The sequence below is a fragment of the Adiantum capillus-veneris genome, chromosome 29 (assembly GCF_014529385.1).
Source record: "Adiantum capillus-veneris isolate H3 chromosome 29, ASM1452938v2, whole genome shotgun sequence".
NCBI classification, from domain to species: domain Eukaryota; kingdom Viridiplantae; phylum Streptophyta; class Polypodiopsida; order Polypodiales; family Pteridaceae; genus Adiantum; species Adiantum capillus-veneris.
The window spans coordinates 124,555,253-124,574,189 of record NC_140959.1 but is presented as its reverse complement, the minus strand read 5'-3'; the positions used below and the strand labels follow the sequence as shown (position 1 = coordinate 124,574,189).

General features: G+C 46.7%; 1 protein-coding gene across 2 annotated transcripts in view; it reads left to right on the top strand.

Moving 5' to 3' along the window:
• The window catches only part of LOC147419887 (uncharacterized), an 86,888-nt gene extending 77,983 nt beyond the window's left edge, over positions 1 to 8,905 (top strand). For both annotated transcript variants that reach the window (XM_086505361.1, XM_086505360.1), the window contains exons 8-10: positions 5,629 to 5,699; positions 5,926 to 6,077; positions 6,173 to 8,905. In XM_086505361.1, the coding sequence (XP_086361487.1) occupies positions 5,629 to 5,699; positions 5,926 to 6,077; positions 6,173 to 8,466 (2,517 nt within the window). In that variant the 3' untranslated portion in view covers positions 8,467 to 8,905. The remainder of the gene's footprint in view (positions 1 to 5,628; positions 5,700 to 5,925; positions 6,078 to 6,172) is intronic.
• Positions 8,906 to 18,937: the final 10,032 nt, after the last annotated feature.

The window sequence follows — 18,937 nt, the reverse complement described above, 5'->3', positions numbered from 1 at the left end:
GAGTGGGCTGTCCTCTGAATAGGGCCTCATACCTGCCTCTGATCTCAGTGTATGCTCTGCATCTACATACAAAGTGCTCCTCACTCTCCACCTCCTCTGTGCAGGCTCTGCAGACGCGCTCCTCCCTGGGAACACCAGTATGTCTCCCGATCTCGATCTCTAACCTGTGTGAAGCCACTCTCAGCTGACCAATCGCCACTCGTGAGCTATGTGGCATATATGTGTCCATGTAGCGTGGTCTCTGTATGAACCCCCCGGACAATATGGTGAGAAACTGGTCTCTGTAATCTGACATCCTCGTCCCCAAGCCAGGTGACTCCCAGACTCTCCTAGTGTATAGCTGCCACAGATCCTGTCTCAGTACCAAGTTCCTCTCACTGCGAGAGAGGTGAACATATGGTGAGTGGGGGTCGTACTGGAATGGTGGTAGGCTCTCCATGTCAAGACCGTGTCCCTCAAACCATGCTCTGACCTGTGAGTACCATGCTCTCTCATGCCCACTCTCTGATAGCTGTATAGCTGCCTCAAATGCTCTACGAGTAAGTCTGTCAGGAGGTAGCTCTCTCATCCTCTGGATGAAGCAGACTGTCTGGAATAGTGCCTCTACCACCATGGGTGGTGTGGCGAGCTCGGCTCTAATAATGTCATGTGGCACTGTCTTCTTGCTGCGGAGCAAGCGTGAGATCATACATACCTGTGGCCTCTCAAGCTGTGTCCACTGGTCAGCTGTCAATCCTCGTGCCCATACTGCCGCCGAGTACATCAAGGCCGAGGTGACTAAGGTGTCGAAAAGCCACCCCTTCGTGCGGGGTTCCTGAAAGTGTGCCTGGTGGCATCTCCGCTCTAGCATGGCCAGAGCTGCATATCCTCGGGTGAGCCTGTCAGCAGCTGCCTGCCTCATAGTGAAGGGTCCTGGTAGGCTGGTGAATGTGATGCCAAGGTAGACATAGGAGGTGACTACATCAACCTTTCCTCCTGCTGTTGTGAAGGTGGCAGCGCTCCTCACTGCACTGGATGTGTGAAAGATCATAACCTTGGTTTTGCCAAGGTTCACAGTCAACCCCTTGTGTGTGCTGAATTCGTCCAAGGCCTCAAGATGGCGTTGCAAGCCCTCGGGTGACTCTGAAATCAACACAATATCATCAGCATATAACATGATGTGGACCGGAGTACCTGCCAAGTCGCTCCCCTCTCCCCCTGCTCGCAGTATGTAGTCGGAGATCTCGTCGATGTAGAGCCCAAAGAGTGTCGGGGAGAGTGGGCATCCTTGCTTAACACCAATGGTGCTAGCAATGGTCTCTGAAAAACCGCCTGGGCAACGAACTCGACCCGTCACCTTCTCGTAGAGAGCATATATGGCCCAAATCATCTCTGTTGGTACCCCAATGCTGTGAAGGCGCTGGAAGAGTCTCTCGCGTGGGACTGTGTCAAAGGCCTTGCGGAAATCCACAAAGCAGCAGTAAAGCCTCTTCTTCCGCGCCTTTGCCCCATCAATGAGGCAGCGCAGAACGAAGATGTGATCAGTGGTGGAGAAAGCTCGTCTGAAACCTGCCTGGCCTGGAGCTCGTAAACCCTCGATCTCTGCGTAGCAGCTGAGCTGTGCCTCAAGTACTGCTCCATATAGCTTGGCCATCGTGTGGCCAATCATGATAGTCCTGTAGTTCCCTGGATCCAGGGTGTCGCCAGATTTGTGGATAGGCACTATGGTGTGCTGTGTCCACTCCTCTGGGAAGCCCTCCCCTATAGCCCGGTTGAAGACATGTGCAATCAACGGGGCTATAGTGGAGGCCGCATAAATGATGTGCTCACTCTGTAATCCAGTATGGTCAGCTGATCGTCTGTGCTGCATGCGGCGTATGGCCCTCTCTACCATCTGTGCTGTAAAGAAGGAGGAGCACGTGGGGCGTAGCTCGTGTGGCTGTGGGATAGGAGGCTGTCCTGGCACCTCGTAAAGTCGCTCTGCATAATCATGCCATATCTGTGGATCCTCAATAGCTGTAGTCGGACGTGGCTCGCGCAGGGTGCGCCATGCTGTCGCGCTATCCATGCTCATGAATAGGCGGTATAGCTCAAGCTCCTGTGCCTCTTCGAATGCTCGCCGCTTTTGGCGTGTCAGCGTCTTCATATGCCGTCTGGCCTCTCTCTCTGTGATCTCTCCTAAGGCTCGCTGTGCGCGGAGGCGTCGGTATAGCTCTCTGCACTCATCATCATACCAGCGGTTCTGAGGCATAGTCCCGGGGGGGGGGGAGTGCGTCCTGTGTGAGTGGTGTGTGGAAAGGAGCTAATAGCTGAAGTGTGGAGAACGGAAGAGATATGTGATGTGAGAACTGAGAGTGGTGTGGATGGGTGGATGAGGCATAGGCCATGCTCGACCTCGGCCGAGTAAAGAGAGGCTAGCTCATGTGTGAAATGGATGGTGGTGTGTGGAGTGTGTGCTGTGGAGCTGTGTGGGATGGTATCTCCGGTGATGGAGAAAGAGAGGTATGTGTGGTCGGCTCCGATGGGTATGGGTGGAATGGTGAAGGATGTGATAAGGTGTGTAGCCTCCCTGGGTCCCAGAATATAGTCGACTGTACTCCCCCCTCCCTCTGCAACTCCATGTGGCATACAAGTCAGGCCCCCTGAGGTGGGCCACTGGACCATCCCGTTATAAATAACGAGACGGTGCTGGGAGCCAAGTCGAAGTAGATGTCGTCCGTAGGCTGTGACTGGAGCTCTGTCTGCTGTATCTCTCATAGTAGCCTCCTCATCTAGAGTGTGTAGTGCCTCTGGGTCCTCGTGGTCATATGCCTCACACTGCTCACTGCGCGTACGAGCATTGAAGTCTCCCATAAGGAAGACTTCACGCAGTGTGGAGTACTCCATAATCTCCTCCGTGAGGCATGTGTACGGTGACTCCTGCTCAATAGGGGCGAATCTGGAGCCTGTGGGAGCAAAGTAGCAAAGGGCAATGTAGACGATCCTGTCTCGTGAGAGCTCGAGGCGAATCCACATGTAGCGGGCCTGTGGGTCCCGGGCAACAATCTGTAGTCTACTGTGAAGCCCCTGTCTAAAGAGTATGGCCACTCCTCCTGAGCCACGAGTGGTGTGCTGGCGCATACACCCCCGATGTAGAGACTCCCACTGGAATCCATGTATCCGTGGTAGCCCTCTCTCTGGGCTCTCGTGTGTCTCTGTAAGTAGAATGATGTCTCGACCTCTCATCACCTCCTCAAGTCTCTCTGGGTGTGTCCATAGGTCTCCATTGCAATTCCAAACCGTGACATGAATCTCCTCGTGTGTCCCACAGGCCGCTAGTCCCTATGCGATGGTCTTGCCATCAATGATAACCCTACCATCTCGATATACTGCCTTCTTCCCTTCTTTGCGGGCTTGGTGGACTCTAGACATGCACGCGCGATGGTGATCTTGTTGCATCTTTGTGAGGTCATCATCAAGATAAATCGGGGGGCCTTCTAGCCCTCTCAGGATGACCCTCTTTCGGAGGAAAGAAGTTCGAGACTCCTCGGAGGCGAATTGGAGGATGAGAGCTCTCTTCTTTGGATCTTTGCCGGCTCTCCAAACTTTGGAGAAAGGGATCTCTTCTTCCTTGTATCCCACTTTCTTGCATAAAGCTTTCCCATCGCTCTCGGGTGTAGACCCTTCTTCTTCTTTGATGCCGGTCACTCGCACATTGAGACGGCGAGCTTGTCGCATCTTCTCCTCCTCGATGGTTGTGTGTACGATGAGTACCTCATCTTTTTGGGCTTCCTCTCTTGCAACCTTCTTGATGTTCTTTTTGACCACCTCGACCCATCCTTCTTTGGTGGCCTCTAATTTGTCCTCAATGCTTGCGGTGAGGGCTTTGGTGATCTCCTCCTTGAGGGCTTCCTTAGCCTCCTCTTTAATCTCTCCTTCTTCGGGGGTGAGGGATGTGATGGAAGCATGAAGGAGATCGATTTGTGCCTTCATCTCTTCTTGCTCTTTCCTCCATCTCTCCCTCTCCTTCCCGTTCTCCCGTTCCCTTCTCTCCTTCTCCTCTTTGAGATTTTGGATTTCCGCTCTCATGTCCTCCTTCTCTTCGTTCCATAGCTTGATGAGGGTGGCTTTCTCCTCCTCCCATATCTCTCTCTCCATCCGCCATTCTTTCATGTCCTTCTCCAATTGTGCAAGCCTCTTGTTCGTGAGCATGAACGTTGTCTTCATTGTCGATGCCGGCGTCTTGATGATGGGGGAAGACATGGCTGTCTTCGTAACTACCCTCTCTTCATATTGTGAAGAAGAGGGGAGAAGGGGAAGAGAGGGAGTACTTGTGTGTATGCGTGTATGTGTGTAGTGTGTGTGTGGGTATGTATCCGTGTGTGAGAGATTGGGGGCAGCGGGCCTGGTGCACTTGGTAATGCTGCCACAGTGAGGCAGCGGCAAGTGCTACAGCCTTGGCAGCGTGCAGTCGCAACAGGTCAGCTACAATGGGTTCAGCAGCAGCAGCAGTGGCGCGCGCAGGGGGTGAAACAGCAGCAGCAGTGGCGCGCGCAGGAGCAGCAGCAGTGGCGCGCAGAGAGAGAGAGAGAGAGAGAGAGAGAGAGAGAGAGAGAGAGAGAGAGAGAGAGAGAGAGAGAGAGAGAGAGAGAGCACGGAATGGGGTCCCACACCGTTGCCGATGTGGTATTTGCTTTGGATTGCGTAAACGGAATGTACACACATGCAATACCTCAATGTAGACTCTACTGACTCGAATGGGGAATGTCGGCACGGTGACTCTTCAAAAGGAAGCACCTCCGGGGCCGATTTGATGCACCTTGGGATCTGTCTCAATGAGGGGTTGCAGTTGGCCACCAAGGGGTAAATTTGGGGTTAAATTGCACTCCCAATGTGAGAGGAATGAAGGGGTGATGGATGGTCATAACTGATCTATGAACCATTTGACAAAAGAACTAGACCAACACGTTTCTCTAGCCTAGACCTACATGCACATCTTGTTAGATGTGCACCGAAGTGTAATAACATATGACAAAACGTGTGTACAAACCATTTATGCAAGATGGTTTCAAAATTGAAAACCTAATTCAATGGACTAGTCCGGACATGTAGGTCCTACAAGAAGGCTCACAAAATTGCCGGTACTAATCCTCCTAGGATTTTGGACACTCCTATCTAGAGATATGTATAGGATTGGCTCTGGAATTAATGAAGCAAGTCCATGTGGCACACACAGCCATGTGCATGTGACACAATGTCTTCTGGGTAACAAGGAAAGTAAAATGAAAGAACTACTATAACAAGTTCGGTGCAGCATATACGAGAATATTTACATGTTTTATGCATAACTTGAGCATCTTTGATAGAGAATGAACCACCCCCCAAAAAAAAACACACACACACACACACACACACAGGGCCTTTTTTTAAAATTTTTTGGGGGGGGGGGTGTGGGGGGGGCTCTTCCTTCCATCATTCTATATTATTCTCGTATATGTTGCAGTGAACTTTATTTTAATGGTTTAAAACTTCCAGATTCTCTTCTGTACCTGGATGGCATGATTGTGATGACGTTTGCAATTAATATCTATGGCTTGAAAAGTTTGGAGAAGCTACCATCTTTGAATGTTTTGTAAATTGCAAGTTATTTCTGTCTCTGCATTCATGCAGTGGTTTGATACGGAGCTTCTGAGGCTGAGTCATCTCAGAGACAGAGCAAGTGAGAAGGGTCACAGGAAAGAATATCCTTTCTTTTGGGTAATGTTATTCTGGATAAATTGTAAATGTAGACTCTAACGTCGTCGGCTGTTTCCAGATGGGCAGGTGGGCAGATTGCCCATTTGTTTGTAAACTGCCCTCTTTTTCTGTCAACTTGTTAATTGATAATGTGTTTGCATGTGGACCATCGTTGTCTTAGTCACAAGAATTTTTTTGGGGGGATATGGATTTTTCTTGACAAACCTCCACGCTTAGAGAGTGTGTAGAGAGGCTTCAACTGCTGAGTAGCCCGTCTGAAAGGGAACGGCAACTGCGGGCTCCTATTGAGGTCACTTCAGATCCATGCATGGATCCTGATTATGAATCAGACAATGATGGCCATTCACTGAAAAAAGCACAAGGTTTGTTTTCTGTAAAGAGCTGATCTCAAGTCTCAAGAAGTAGCGCAAGATAGTAAGCACAATACAATGAGTTTTGCATCGACTGATTTTTGCAGGAAATGACATTGTTTCGGCAAGCAGGAGGGACTGGGAAAGGAATAGTCTACCAGTCAAGCATTACCATCATTTAGACAAAGGTGGCTGCCCCAAAGTAGTTTCACATTTAGAAACCCAAGCTGGAGGGAACAAGGATTTTGAGAAAGACCATCGAGCTGATGTTTCTGAAAAGCCATCTCAAGGTTGGGGCCATGCATCTTGTGATGACAAGAGTGCTGGGTTTAAAGAAGGTAAGAAAGATGACGTGGATAAGGATGTTATCGATCTGTGCAAAGGTGATGGGTGGGGGGAAGAACTACATGATAACAAGGATATTGGAAGGACAGAGAGTGTAGATGTTAAAAAAGTGGCAGTGAAAGCAGGTTCCCAGCAAAATGGTGGATGGGATGTAAAGGTACGCGGCAACACAAAAAATGAAACGTGGCCTGGCACCAGCACAGGTGATGATGGATGGGGGGAACCAGAAAGTATTGGAAAGAGGGATGCTCCTGGGGACGACTCATGGGACCAAAAGATGGAGAACTGTAAGATACCAGACATTGTCAAGAAAGACAATGGATGGGGTGGGAATGGTGAGAAAAATAGAAGGGATCATGAGTGGGAGGATAAAACAGTCGATCTCAAAAGAAACAACGTGAGAGGAAGTGCCAGGAGTAACTATTATGGTTGGGAATCCCTGGAAGGTGGTGATGGTAAATCTCTTGGTTGGGGAGGCAAAGCTGGTGACAACAGTAAGGATGATGGCTGGGGAGACATTGCTGGTGACAACAGCAAGGATGATGGCTGGGGAAGAAATGCTGGTGGCAACAGCAAGGATGATGGGTGGGGAGGCACAGCGGCGGGCAACGGTAAGGACGATGGTTGGGGAGGCAAAGCAGGTGCTCACAGTAAGGATGATGGTTGGGGAGGCAAAGCAGGTGCTCACGGTAAGGATGATGATTGGAAAGGCAACACACGTACTGGTTGCAGAGAGGATGGTGGTTTGGGAGGCAACACCTGTTCTCACAGCAAAGATGATGGTTGGGAAAGCAAAGCGAGCGTTCACAAGCAGGATGGTGGTTGGGGAGGATACACACGTTCTCACAGCAAGGAGGATGGTTGGGGAGGCAATGCAAGTGCTCCCAAGAAGGATTGTGGTTGGGGAGGCAACACATGTTCTAGCAGCAAGGAAGATGGCTGGGGAAGCAAAGCAAATGCTCACAAGAAGGATGGTGGTTGGGGAGGTGGTTGGGGAGATGACACAGGTACTGACAGCCGAAATGGTGGTTGGGGATATTGTGCTGGGAGCAGTGAGAAGGATCGTGAGCAGGGGTATGGAAAGGAAAAGGGTACTACTGATAGTGGGTGGGGCAACATGGGTGGTAGCAGACGGGAACATGAAGGTGGGGACCATTTGAAGGGTGTGGAAAGAAATAGCAGCTGGAGAAATAGATTCGATAGACAGGAAGGGTTCTCTGGAGCGGATACAAGGCCTCCATACAGAAGGGAAGGTTTTTCTGGAGGTGATACAAGGCCGCCATACAGAGACACCGAAGGCTTTGTCAGGATATCAGGACACACAATCTTTTTGCCACCTGAAGGAAGAGGTCTCGTGCCTGATGTTTCTACGAGGTCAGGGTTGGATGGAGCAGGGGCGACCAGGATCAATGAGAAAGAAAAGATTTGGTATTATCAAGACCCCAGTAAAGCCATTCAAGGGCCCTTCTCGATGGAGCAGCTGCGGAAGTGGGAGAGGACTAAGCTTTTCCCTTTGGATATGAAAGTCTGGCGAGCAACAGATGGTCAGGATGGATCAATTCTTCTGACAGATGTTCTCTTAGGCAGGATTTGCAATGATCTACCGTTGCCGCCTGGTTTTGGTCACCACGTGCAGAACTCCCAGGGCTTGTCACGGGGAGCTCCAGAGGATATGAAAAATGCTCCTGTGCCAAGGAGGTCCGGGAGTGGTTGTCAAGACAAAGATCCAAGGCCCAAATGTGATCAAGATAATTTCACAGGAAATGACGGAACGTTGGCGGACAAGTGGCGTCATACTAGTCATGTGGGTAGTTCAGGAGGAGCAAGGCCATGGGGGCAGCGAGGATCTGACAAGGTATCTCCTCAGGATGGTGGCAGGGATGGGTCTAGAGGACATTGGGACCAAGGGGCTAATTATAGGGATTATTCTGAACATCATAATCTGCACCGGCCTGGCAATGATAGCAGGTTCAGGGCACAGAAGAAGGATTTTCCATGCCGGTACTTTGCAAGAGGTGGATGTAAAAAGGGGGATGAATGTGATTTCAGGCACTGAAGTATCAGGGTAATAAGCTTACCTTGCAAGGGGGTCTATCAAATTGAGGGATGAATCAGGAGGAGAAAAGCGGTATCGTAGCTTGCAAGATGGCAAAGCATCTTGATCTTCGAGAGTGCCTTTTTCATAACCTTTTTTCTTTGTGATTTTTTTATCAATAGCCTTCGTAAATGTTGTCACTTGGTGTGCATATTGTCACATGGGAAGTCAGTAGCATTTGGAGAGAGGCATGTAGATTTTCTTTAATAAACTTGCTTGAGCAGTGCGGAAGCATTTTATCTGCTTACCAGTTGTTCAGTCGAGGCTGAAGTAGAGAGTGATTTTGTACTTGCTTTAGCAGTGCGGAAGCATTTTATCTGCTTACCAGTTGTTCAGTGGAGGCTGAAGTAGAGAGTGATTTTGTGACATCTTCTCCTTGAAAATGAACCTCTATCTGCAATTGTTTTCCATATTTTAACACGCCAAAAACTGCTTGCATATATATCTCAAAATAATCCTTAAACATGACTGTGTTCAAGAAGCGTGTGCATGACAATGCAAGCGGTAGGCCTACAAAAGTATCTATTACGTCCAATGAGGACAATACACGTGCATTTGAGGCATGCAACAAGAGGCATGGCAGATGCCCGAAGACACATTGCAAAGGTCTTTTGGAAGCTTCATCACCAAAAGATTCAAAAGGAGACTCTTGTTATGCATTAGAGCATGGTAGAAATAGAACTTCATTTGCATTTTCAAATGTTCACTGAAATTTTTGTGAAGCCTATTGTTGGATGAGAATTCTCAATAGTTATATGTAGGATAGTTAAATGACGGAATGTATCTATTCAAAAATGTCTAGAGCATTGCATGGATGGTATAGATGAAATGCATTGCAAAAGCTTTAGCCACCGAGCTCTGGTTAATGATGTCCTGGACTCGAGCCTTAAAAGGGGCCTCGTTAAGCACATCTCGAAGCTGCTGTTAGCTTAAACATTGGTGCCCCATTACTATGATGTCAGTGGCTTATAAAATTATTACCAAAGCCGTAGCCCTTAAGTCGTCTCCCCTCCTGGATAAGGTCGTCACTGGTTTATCAAGGGAATGTCAATTTATGATAACATTTGGGTAGCAATGGTCGGCGTAGAATATGAAACATTCTTCAAGCAGGATTATTCTATTGCAACTGGATTTGGATAAAGCTTATAATAGGATCACATGGTCATTTATCGAAGATGTCACGAAATTGTTGGGTTTGGGTTGCGAATGTTTCGCTTGGTCAGCACTGAGGGGGGGAGGGAGATGCCAGGTGCGACTGTGGATGGGGTAAAGACGAGATTTTTATTTTGAGATTTGGGCCCCGATACCGAAAGCAGTTAATATGTGTGCGCTGTCGCGAAGCTACAAACACATCACCAATGAGATGCTTGCTACCTCTCAGAGAATTCAAGAGCCATCATGCTGCGGAGCCGAGCACAGAGACTATATGGCGAGGGAGATTTTTGCATTAAAGGGAATCTATGGAGATTCTACTTTTGGCTTTGAGGGTATAAAAAATGGTGATGGCACGTGGACTCTCGTCGAGGAGAGACAGATTCTCAGAGAGTGGTCCAAAGCCATCTTTGAACAAGCAATGGAAGTGGCCTCGTATCTCGTAGTAGACGGGCAATGGCATGTGTAATGTAGCTCTATCTCAGGCTCCATGTCACACAGGGGGCATGTCCTGGCCTCTGCTGGTACTCCGTTGTATCTCCTAGTCTCGATCCGTAGCTGTTGTGAAGATGTGCGTATCTAGCCAATAGCACATCGTATCCCATGAGACACGTGGGTGTCCATGTATTTGGGCCTTGTCACAAAAGTGTCCTTCATAAGCTGGAGAACATGCTCCTTGTAGAAAGCCATCTTCGTGCCCAACTCCTGTGCTGGCTGTATCCATGTCCTCCTGGTGTCTAGCTGAGTCAGGTCCTCGCGGATGAGCCTGGTGATCTCAGACTGTGTAAGAGTCAGAGATGTGCATCCAACGAGTAGTGGAAGGGGGGCAATCTGTCTATGCGGAACCCATGCCCCTGAAACCATGATGTCATCTCCCTTTACCAACATGCTGTATCTTCCTACATGGCTAATTGTCGAGAGGACTCAAGTGCAAGGCGGGCGTATCTATCTCTAGGAAGTTCGCACATGCGGTGTATGAAGGAGACAAATCTGGTGAGTGCCTCAACCACTAGTGGGGGGGCAGCTAGCTCTGCTCGAATAATGGCACGTGGTACTGAAGCCTTGGCTCTAATGAGCTGCTAGATCATAGAGACCATAGGCTTCTCCATGTCCCCTCATCCATCAGTGCGACCTGTCCTCCCGTGATGATCCAATGAAGCCCCCCACATCTCAGCTCCATAGAGAAATGCAGAAGCCAATAGAGTGTCAAAGAGCCAAAGCTTCGTCCGAGGCTCCTGAAATTGAACCTGTGAACACATCCTACCTAGTGCCGCGTGGGCTCTGGTCAATCTAGTCTCTGCTGCTCTCCTCAATGAAAATGCTGGTCGACTAAAAACCACTCCAAGGTAAGTGTAGGCATCTGTATACTCCACTGTCTCCTGGCCATATGTGAATGTAGGCGTTGACCTCCCGATCGACTGTGGGATGGTATTAAATACCATGACCTTGGTTTTACCAACAAACCACTTTCATGGGCAAACCTATGCAAAGCGTCCAACTGTCGTTGCATCCCCTCCGGAGAGTCGGAGATCAACACAATATCATCATCATATAACAATAGCGGAATCCGTGTCCCTTGCCTGCGGTGCTCCTCTATCACCGTCTCTCTCAATGTAGTCAGAAACCTCATCCACATACATACCAAATTGAGTAGGAGAGAGTGGGCAGCCCTGCTTCACCCCAATAGTGGAGTGAACCGGTGTAGATAGACCCTCATAAGTGCGTACATGCCCTACTACTGATCTGTACAATGCCATGATCCTCCAAATGAGCTTTGTGGGTACTCCCATCTCCTGTAATCTGCGCATCAATCTAGTTCTAGGTACTGTGTCAAAGGCTTTGCGGAAGTCCACAAAGCTACAATAGATCTGTCTTGGATCTGCTCTTGAATGATGGCCTTGAGTGTCAAGATAAGGTCAAGAGTAGAAAACCCTCTCCTGAACCTTGCTTGCCTGCCTGCCTTGTTGCACGCATTCCCTCCCTCTCTGCCCATCTACTCAACTGCTGCTCAAGAATGGATGCGTACAACCGTGCCAATGTGTGTCCAATCATGATGGTGCGATAATTCCCAGGCTCCATAGGGTCTCCCGACTTGAAGATAGGTACAATCGTAAATAGGCTCCAGGTATCAGGCAAGCCCTCACACATGGCACGGTTAAACACAACTGCTAGAAGCTCTGCTAGTAGATCTCTAGCATGCATGAAATGCTTAGCCACTAAGCCATCATGATCATATGCTCCCAGTCCTCATCCTGTCAATGGCCGCCTTCACTATCTCAACGGTGAAAAAAGCACATGTGTGTGGGCCTGGATCGGGGGGATCAAGAAGGGGCAGATGTCCAGGAACTGTGTACAAAGATGATGCGTACTAACTACATGTATCTGTAGAGGTGGGGGGGGGGGGGGGGGGGGGGGGGGGGGGGGGAACTGCTCATGAAAGAGTTGCCATGCCTCACGCGAGTCTCGACTCAAGGATAGCTGGTATAGATCCTGCTCTAGTCGAGCCAGAAATACCCTCTTCTTCCACCGCACTAGACGTCGAAGTCAATTTGTAACTGTCTGTGAGTGATGTCCCCCAAAAGCACCTCGCTCTAAAGTCTAGCTCTAGTCTGGCGGCATTCCTCATCATACCAGCTGTTTTGAGGCATGCTCTCTGAACGGCGTCTCTGCTCAGGCTGGGTGTGTGGGTATGCCTCTGCTGCTGCATAATGTAATGTCTGTGTCACTATAGCAGTAAGCTCCTCCGGAGGTCGCCATGGATCCTCTGTGAATAGGCGTCTGTAGATCCTGTCTATGTATACAGAATCTGTCTCCCGCATGAAGGTGTAGCGAGTAGGGGCTGCTACCCGTGGCCTGTGCGCTACACTGAACTGGAAAGAGATGGTCAACGACACAAGAGCATGATCCACTGCCACCCCAACAGGTCTGGGCCCAACTGTGAGATCCTGGATACTAGAGATTTAGAGATGAAACTTGGCTGTGCCATGACATCATTGTGCTGGCTCCATGTCTGTGTGGAAAGCATGTGAAACCGCCTGCAACGGGAAATCTCTGTAGGCCATTCAAGATGGCCAATCCATGTGCAGTCCCCATGTCTATCAAGTGCTATCCATACTCAGTATGCTCCCCATCCTATGATAGTATGAATAGGCCCATCTCTGCAACATCCAGCTCTCTCAGCACCTCCTCTGACGTATCATAAGATACTGTCTGATGATGGGCAATCCTAGCATTGAAATCCCCTAGAATGATGATGTCACCATTTCTGGAGAACTCCCATATGTCATCATCCAAAATAGAGAAGGGAGGTTGTCCTCTGGGAGGTGCATATATTGACGTACTCGGGGGGAAGTAGCAAATCGCAATGTAAAGATATCTGCCTGTTTGCTCTCAATCTCACCCACATGTACCTAGCTTGCTCATCCCTGCGGACTACATGTATCAATGGCTGCAACCCCTCCTTGAATAACACTGCCACTCCTCTTGAGCCCCGCCCTCTGCGCTCTGATCGTGTCTCCTATTTGCAGGCTGTCTCCCATGTGTATCCACTAATGTGAGCCATAGACTACCCGGGGGCCTGATGCTCTTGGAGTAGAAGATGATGTCTCTCCGGTAAAACTCTCCTCAAAAGAGAGTGGGTTCTGTGTAGAGCCAACGATGGGGCGATTGCGCAAACATGATGATGGCGGCATCAAATGTGTTTCGCTTCCAAAATTCCCAGATTTACAAGATTCAAGATTTCCAAGGAATCTGGAGGACACATTAATGGGTTTCCAACAATTTGGACTGAGGTAGTAGTAGTAGGTGTGCCAAATCTTTCTTGAGCTGCTTGATTAAGGGGAATCAGTAGGAGATTCCGTTTGGTGATGCTTGTTCGAGAGAGAGACGTGCAAGGTGTGAGGACGAACACAGAGGCAGGGAGAAGAATCTGCGATGGGCGGTGCAATAGAGACGTGCAAAAGTAGGGCAAAGGTGCACCCTGTGTGGCTGCGCTCACAGAATTAGAGATTGCACGCTTTGGAGATCCCACAAGAGGGTTGCAGGAATTGCAGATTTGTCTGCTAGAGACGAGCGCGAAGACACAGGTGCAGGGTAGGACGCCCATCGTGCTGTAGACGCAGGTGCAGGGAATCGTAATGCAGACGAGGATAGCTACTCACTCTGTGCATTCGTCTGCAGGTGGGGTTGGGATGATGGCCACAGGAATAGATTACTTTGCTTTGGATTTTCCATATTCTCCTTGAGATTCTAAAATCTCGAACCTTCACACTATTATACCCCCAATGCCAATTGTAACTAAAGTTTTCTAATACGGATGTGAAGATTTAACTTTGTTTAATACTCTAGATCAATGAAACCCTAATTAAATGGGTGCATGGAGCATGTGCTGATGTGTAGACACTTAGTGGTAAAATGTTTGTGTCAATCGAAGATCACTAGAGCCTCCATACATCGAGACATTGGAATGGTGTCCAAGGAAAATAACACCTTCTCAAGAGACTCTATCTAGACAAATAAAGCCATCTCGTCTTAAAGATATCGAAGCCCTATATATAGTGATCGGGAAAAAAAAGAAGCTTCTATCAACACCCACAAAAATAGAATTTAATGGGTCGGGTGTATCGTGTGCATTCAATGAAAGACAATCTTTATCTTATTTTGCATTTTTATTACACAAAAAGGGTTTGTCATTAAAAGGGGGTGTTCATAGTTTACACAAGGGTTGCATATGGCAGGCGATGAACTCTACACTTTTTTGTAAAAATGGCAAGGACTATGTAGATTGCAGAGTGCTTTGCCTAGTACCAACTCATTGACGCAAGGCTATCTTTGGGCCAAATAGTGACAAATATGGATGAGACTTTAGGAGTATACTAGCTTTAACTCTATTTCAAACCTTTTTTCTTTTAGAAGAAATGCTTAGCCAATACCACTTACGACCCATGGATTGTCATATGTAGTTGCAACTACACTTCTAAAGGTTATAGACTACTCGTGTGAGACCTACAGAGGATGTGGGCGCTAGTATAGACTACTTCAACCATGTTTTCATCTTATGTTCTAATGTGCGAGCAATGTAGTTCATTCTTGAATCACCAAGTGACAAAGCCGATGAGCTTATAATTTATTTACATTAGGCTCTATTGTCTTGGCAGATGTTTACTAGTGAAACCCTAGGTATATATGTCATTCTTTAAGGTGTTGAAGGGATTTTTGCCCTACCTCCATCCTAGGGCTGTCGAGCTCAAGATGTCCAATAGCTTATGTGCTTGTAATGCTTGAGCTATGGTTGTAACGGTGATGGAATTCTTGTGAGTAAACATCCTCTTTGCTCTCCCCTCAATCTACTTTCTTAGTCTCTTTGTTGTCTTGTATGTGAGTATGTGTTTGTGATCCTATGTGCCTATGCTTTTGAGCATTGAGAGAGGTGGTTGTTGGAAGATTCCAACAACCACAAATACCGGCTTTGAAAAAGGAGATGCTCAAGATTTTTTAGCCCTTGTAACAGAAAATGATTGTAACTATCTTGCAGAAAACCATTAGCTCTTTGTTCACTTTGTGATTACGATAAATTCGGGATGTATTTTATACTATTTTGGAAGCAAGTCCACCCTTGTACATGAAACTCTCAGCCACATATAAAAAACAACTTTTGTAAAGTTTTGATCATCATTATTATTAATAAAATTAGGAGATAAGGTTTTCTCAGTACGCCGTGTGTCGTCTCTTACTACCGTGTCGATTGGGGTGGATGGGCATTAGTGCCATTCATGAGTGATTAGCATAAAATAACAAGTAAGCTCACTATAAGTGCAAATGAAAATAACAATGCATTAGATTCACAATGAACAATGTACAAAGTGCTTTTATAACCAAAAGCTAGGTTTCTAAATGATAGGGATCATGGACCTTCTTTAATGTAGTCTTTGTGGACTTCATTTAATGGGGTCTTCATGGGTCATGGGTGTATGCATGTATGTATGGAAGTGTATGGCCATTATATCATGGATAGAGAGGGTGTTCCCATAGCACTCTATGGCTAGGGCAATCCCAACAAACTCCCCCTTGAACTAGCTATGGATACTTTAACATGATTCATCTAGGGTTTGTGATGGCACACTGATACATCATAGGTGGTTCAATTTGATTCATCACTCTATGGTTCACAAAGGTGGCAATTTGATCATGCCTAAGTTCAATTTTAGAGTACATGCTAATCATAATCATAAAAGTGGTGAAGACTGTGTTGCTGGCAATAGGAAACAAGCAAGGAGCATGGAGGAGGCTTTCTACAGGCGGTCGATTCTGTAGATAGGTACATCAACAGCTTGGTAGGTTAATTGACGAAGTTAACTATACTGCACACCAAGCAAGGGCGATAGAGTGGCAAAACGCAAAGAAGTACCACGTGCATGTGTTAGAGAAAAAAGTGCCTTAAAGAGAGGGGCTCCAAAATACGGACATCACTCATTGATTTTGCCTCACAAAGTTACTTCTTAAATAAATGTATCCTCGTCAGCACTATGGATCTCTCTCTTTCTCTCTCAACTTGTATGCAAAAGAGGAATACTGAAAAGAAAACTAGGGGATTATTATTAAATGAATGAATGGAGGATATTTTGAATTTTTTTTTGATGCAAGATGAGATTAATAAGACGGTAAATGCAAGTGATTAATCCTATATATACATGGATTAATGAAATTTGAATGATGGATCTAGTGTAGGTAGAAACGAGACTACCTACATGCCGACACTTTGATTCCACACGAAGGCATTTGGTTAGGGTGGATGGGCATTAGTGCCATTCATGAATGATTAGCATTTGGGGTTTATCACAAATTAAATAAATAACAAGTAAGCTCACTTTAAGTGCAAATGGAAACACCAATGCGTTAGATTCACAATGAACAATGTACAAAGTGCTTTTATAGCCAAAAGCTAGGCTGCTAAAGGATAGGGATCATGGACCTTCTTTAATGTAGTCTTTGTGGAATTCATTAAATGGGGTCTTCATGGGTCATGGGTGTATGAATGTATGTATGGAGGTGTATGGCCATTTTGTCAGGACAGAGAAAATGTTCCCATAGCACTTCATGGCTAGGAAAATCCCAACATCTTTATCTCTTTGCACTGCACCACACAATCATTGTATCAGAATGTTGAGAGCACTATTGTGTTAGTCTCAAGGAGCTCTATGCGTGGATATCTACATTGCAAGGGTTTTGTAAGATTTGAGCGTCGATTCCTACAACCTTCCCAGGTGATATATTTCACTATCCGAGTGATATCTTGAGATTCTATAGATTTAGGTTTCTAGCACCTTGGAGCACTTAGTAGGTGTGTCCGACATTAGATTTGATACCCTGTTAGTTTGCTACAAAAAAAAAGGGTTCTTTTGGTGTGAAAATTTTAGGTTTGCTAACGCAGAAGTGTTTCTGACCATGCATGGATAATGCCTATTAAGTTTGGTTTCGATTTGCTACTGGTTTTTCATGTTGATGCGTGAATGGATCATAGAGATAAAAGCCTAGTTTGTAGAATGCACATAGACAGTTTTGATGGATTAATTGATATGACACCCCCCCCCCCCCCCCCCCCCCCCCCCCCCCCCCCCCCCCCCTTTTCTCTTCTGCTTCCTTGTCCATGTATTATGTTCACTTACTAAAGAGAGGCAATCGAGCGGACTTATCGAGTCAATTTGCACAAGCCTCCAATAGTTTAATATACAATTTCTGTTCTCAATAAGGTTTCTCAATCAATGGTTGTGTTGGCATTTCACATGTTACTTCGTTGAAAAAATCAATAATATGGGTGATTAAAAGGTGGTCTTTATCAACTGGTCTAGCAGTAAAGGTGAGGGCCTTTAAGCGTTTAAACCTTGCAACATGTCTACTTGTGGACACAATCCCCTAAAACTAGCTGATGATTGGGGAAAAAAAAGAGTAGTTTTTGAATAAGATGTATATAAAGGCAACTTGGGGGTTGGATAATGCAGGGTGGGGAAGAGCTTTCTAGCTTTGTTAGTATGCTTGAAAGCTTTATGTTTTACTCTTGAGTCCGTCATTTTGTTTTTGCAAACTCACAAATTGTGAGTGATAAATGTATTAAACACCAAAAAAGTAACATAGAAAACCGTGCTCCATCCAAGCCATGGCATCTTCCAGCAGCCTAACCACACCCCACCACATACATCAATTGAGAAAGGGGGTCACCTTGTAACCATTAACAACAGAGTGGAACTAAGGATGACTAGGGGTTGCCACTGAGGAGATAGACTTGCCACAACACACCCCTTGACCACCAAGCCAATGCGCCAAAAACATATCACGAAGACGAGGAGCCACTATAATTACTTTTTCTTTTTCTTTCGTTTAAGAAAACTAGCAGCACTGGTCGTAGTACCTGAAACATGAACACCATGGTTGATGAGATCTAGCTTAAGGTCTCTATCTCCATTTTCATTTGAGTCAGGTTGAGTAAATTCTTTTGGAATCTCTTTAGTGGAATTAACTAGCGAATTTGGTTTATCTTGCATCTTAGATGACGAGCTCACAGTCTCTTTCCTTATCTCACCACCAGCAAATCCTATTGGCACGCCTGGTTTCTCTTGTATCTCCATCGATGAGCAACTCGTCTCTTTGCAAGAGAGATCCTGTTCTTTGGCCTTATCTTCCGGCCTAACGGGCTTGACCTCCTTGGAAACGTGCCTCTAAGTTTTCGTAATCATTGGATTGTGGAAAACTTCTGCCTCTTGGTAGTCCTTATCATAGTGACCAATTTGTGGCATTTGTATCAGGCATTCAAAAATGAGGAAAATGCGAGCTCTTGCGGGAAGGCGCCAAAACTATCCATAAATAAAAATACTTGGTAATTGGCTTACTCATGTTCCACATAATACACACCTTTATGTTAAAGGTACAAGCCCGATCTTACCTGTTGCAGTTTCGGAATGAACAACACCCGGTCCAACATAGCAGGTTTGGAGTCAACATAATCATGAGGCTAGATAGGAAAACCCTTGTTAAAAGTAACCCACACCTGACATAAGTCCATAAACTCTTCATTAAGATAGAACTAAGGCATCCAAGGCATAGCATAAGCAAAGTGAAAAGCTCCCCAAATGCCTCCTCTCATAACCAACTCCTAAACCGTTTTCTTGGAGGTGCAACCTACCACATAGAAGCCTTTTCCTACCACCATAAATTGACAGATTGCATTTTTGTTATTTGTCACCAAAGCTGCCCACTCCCACAAGCCTTGAACCGAAATTTGATGGCC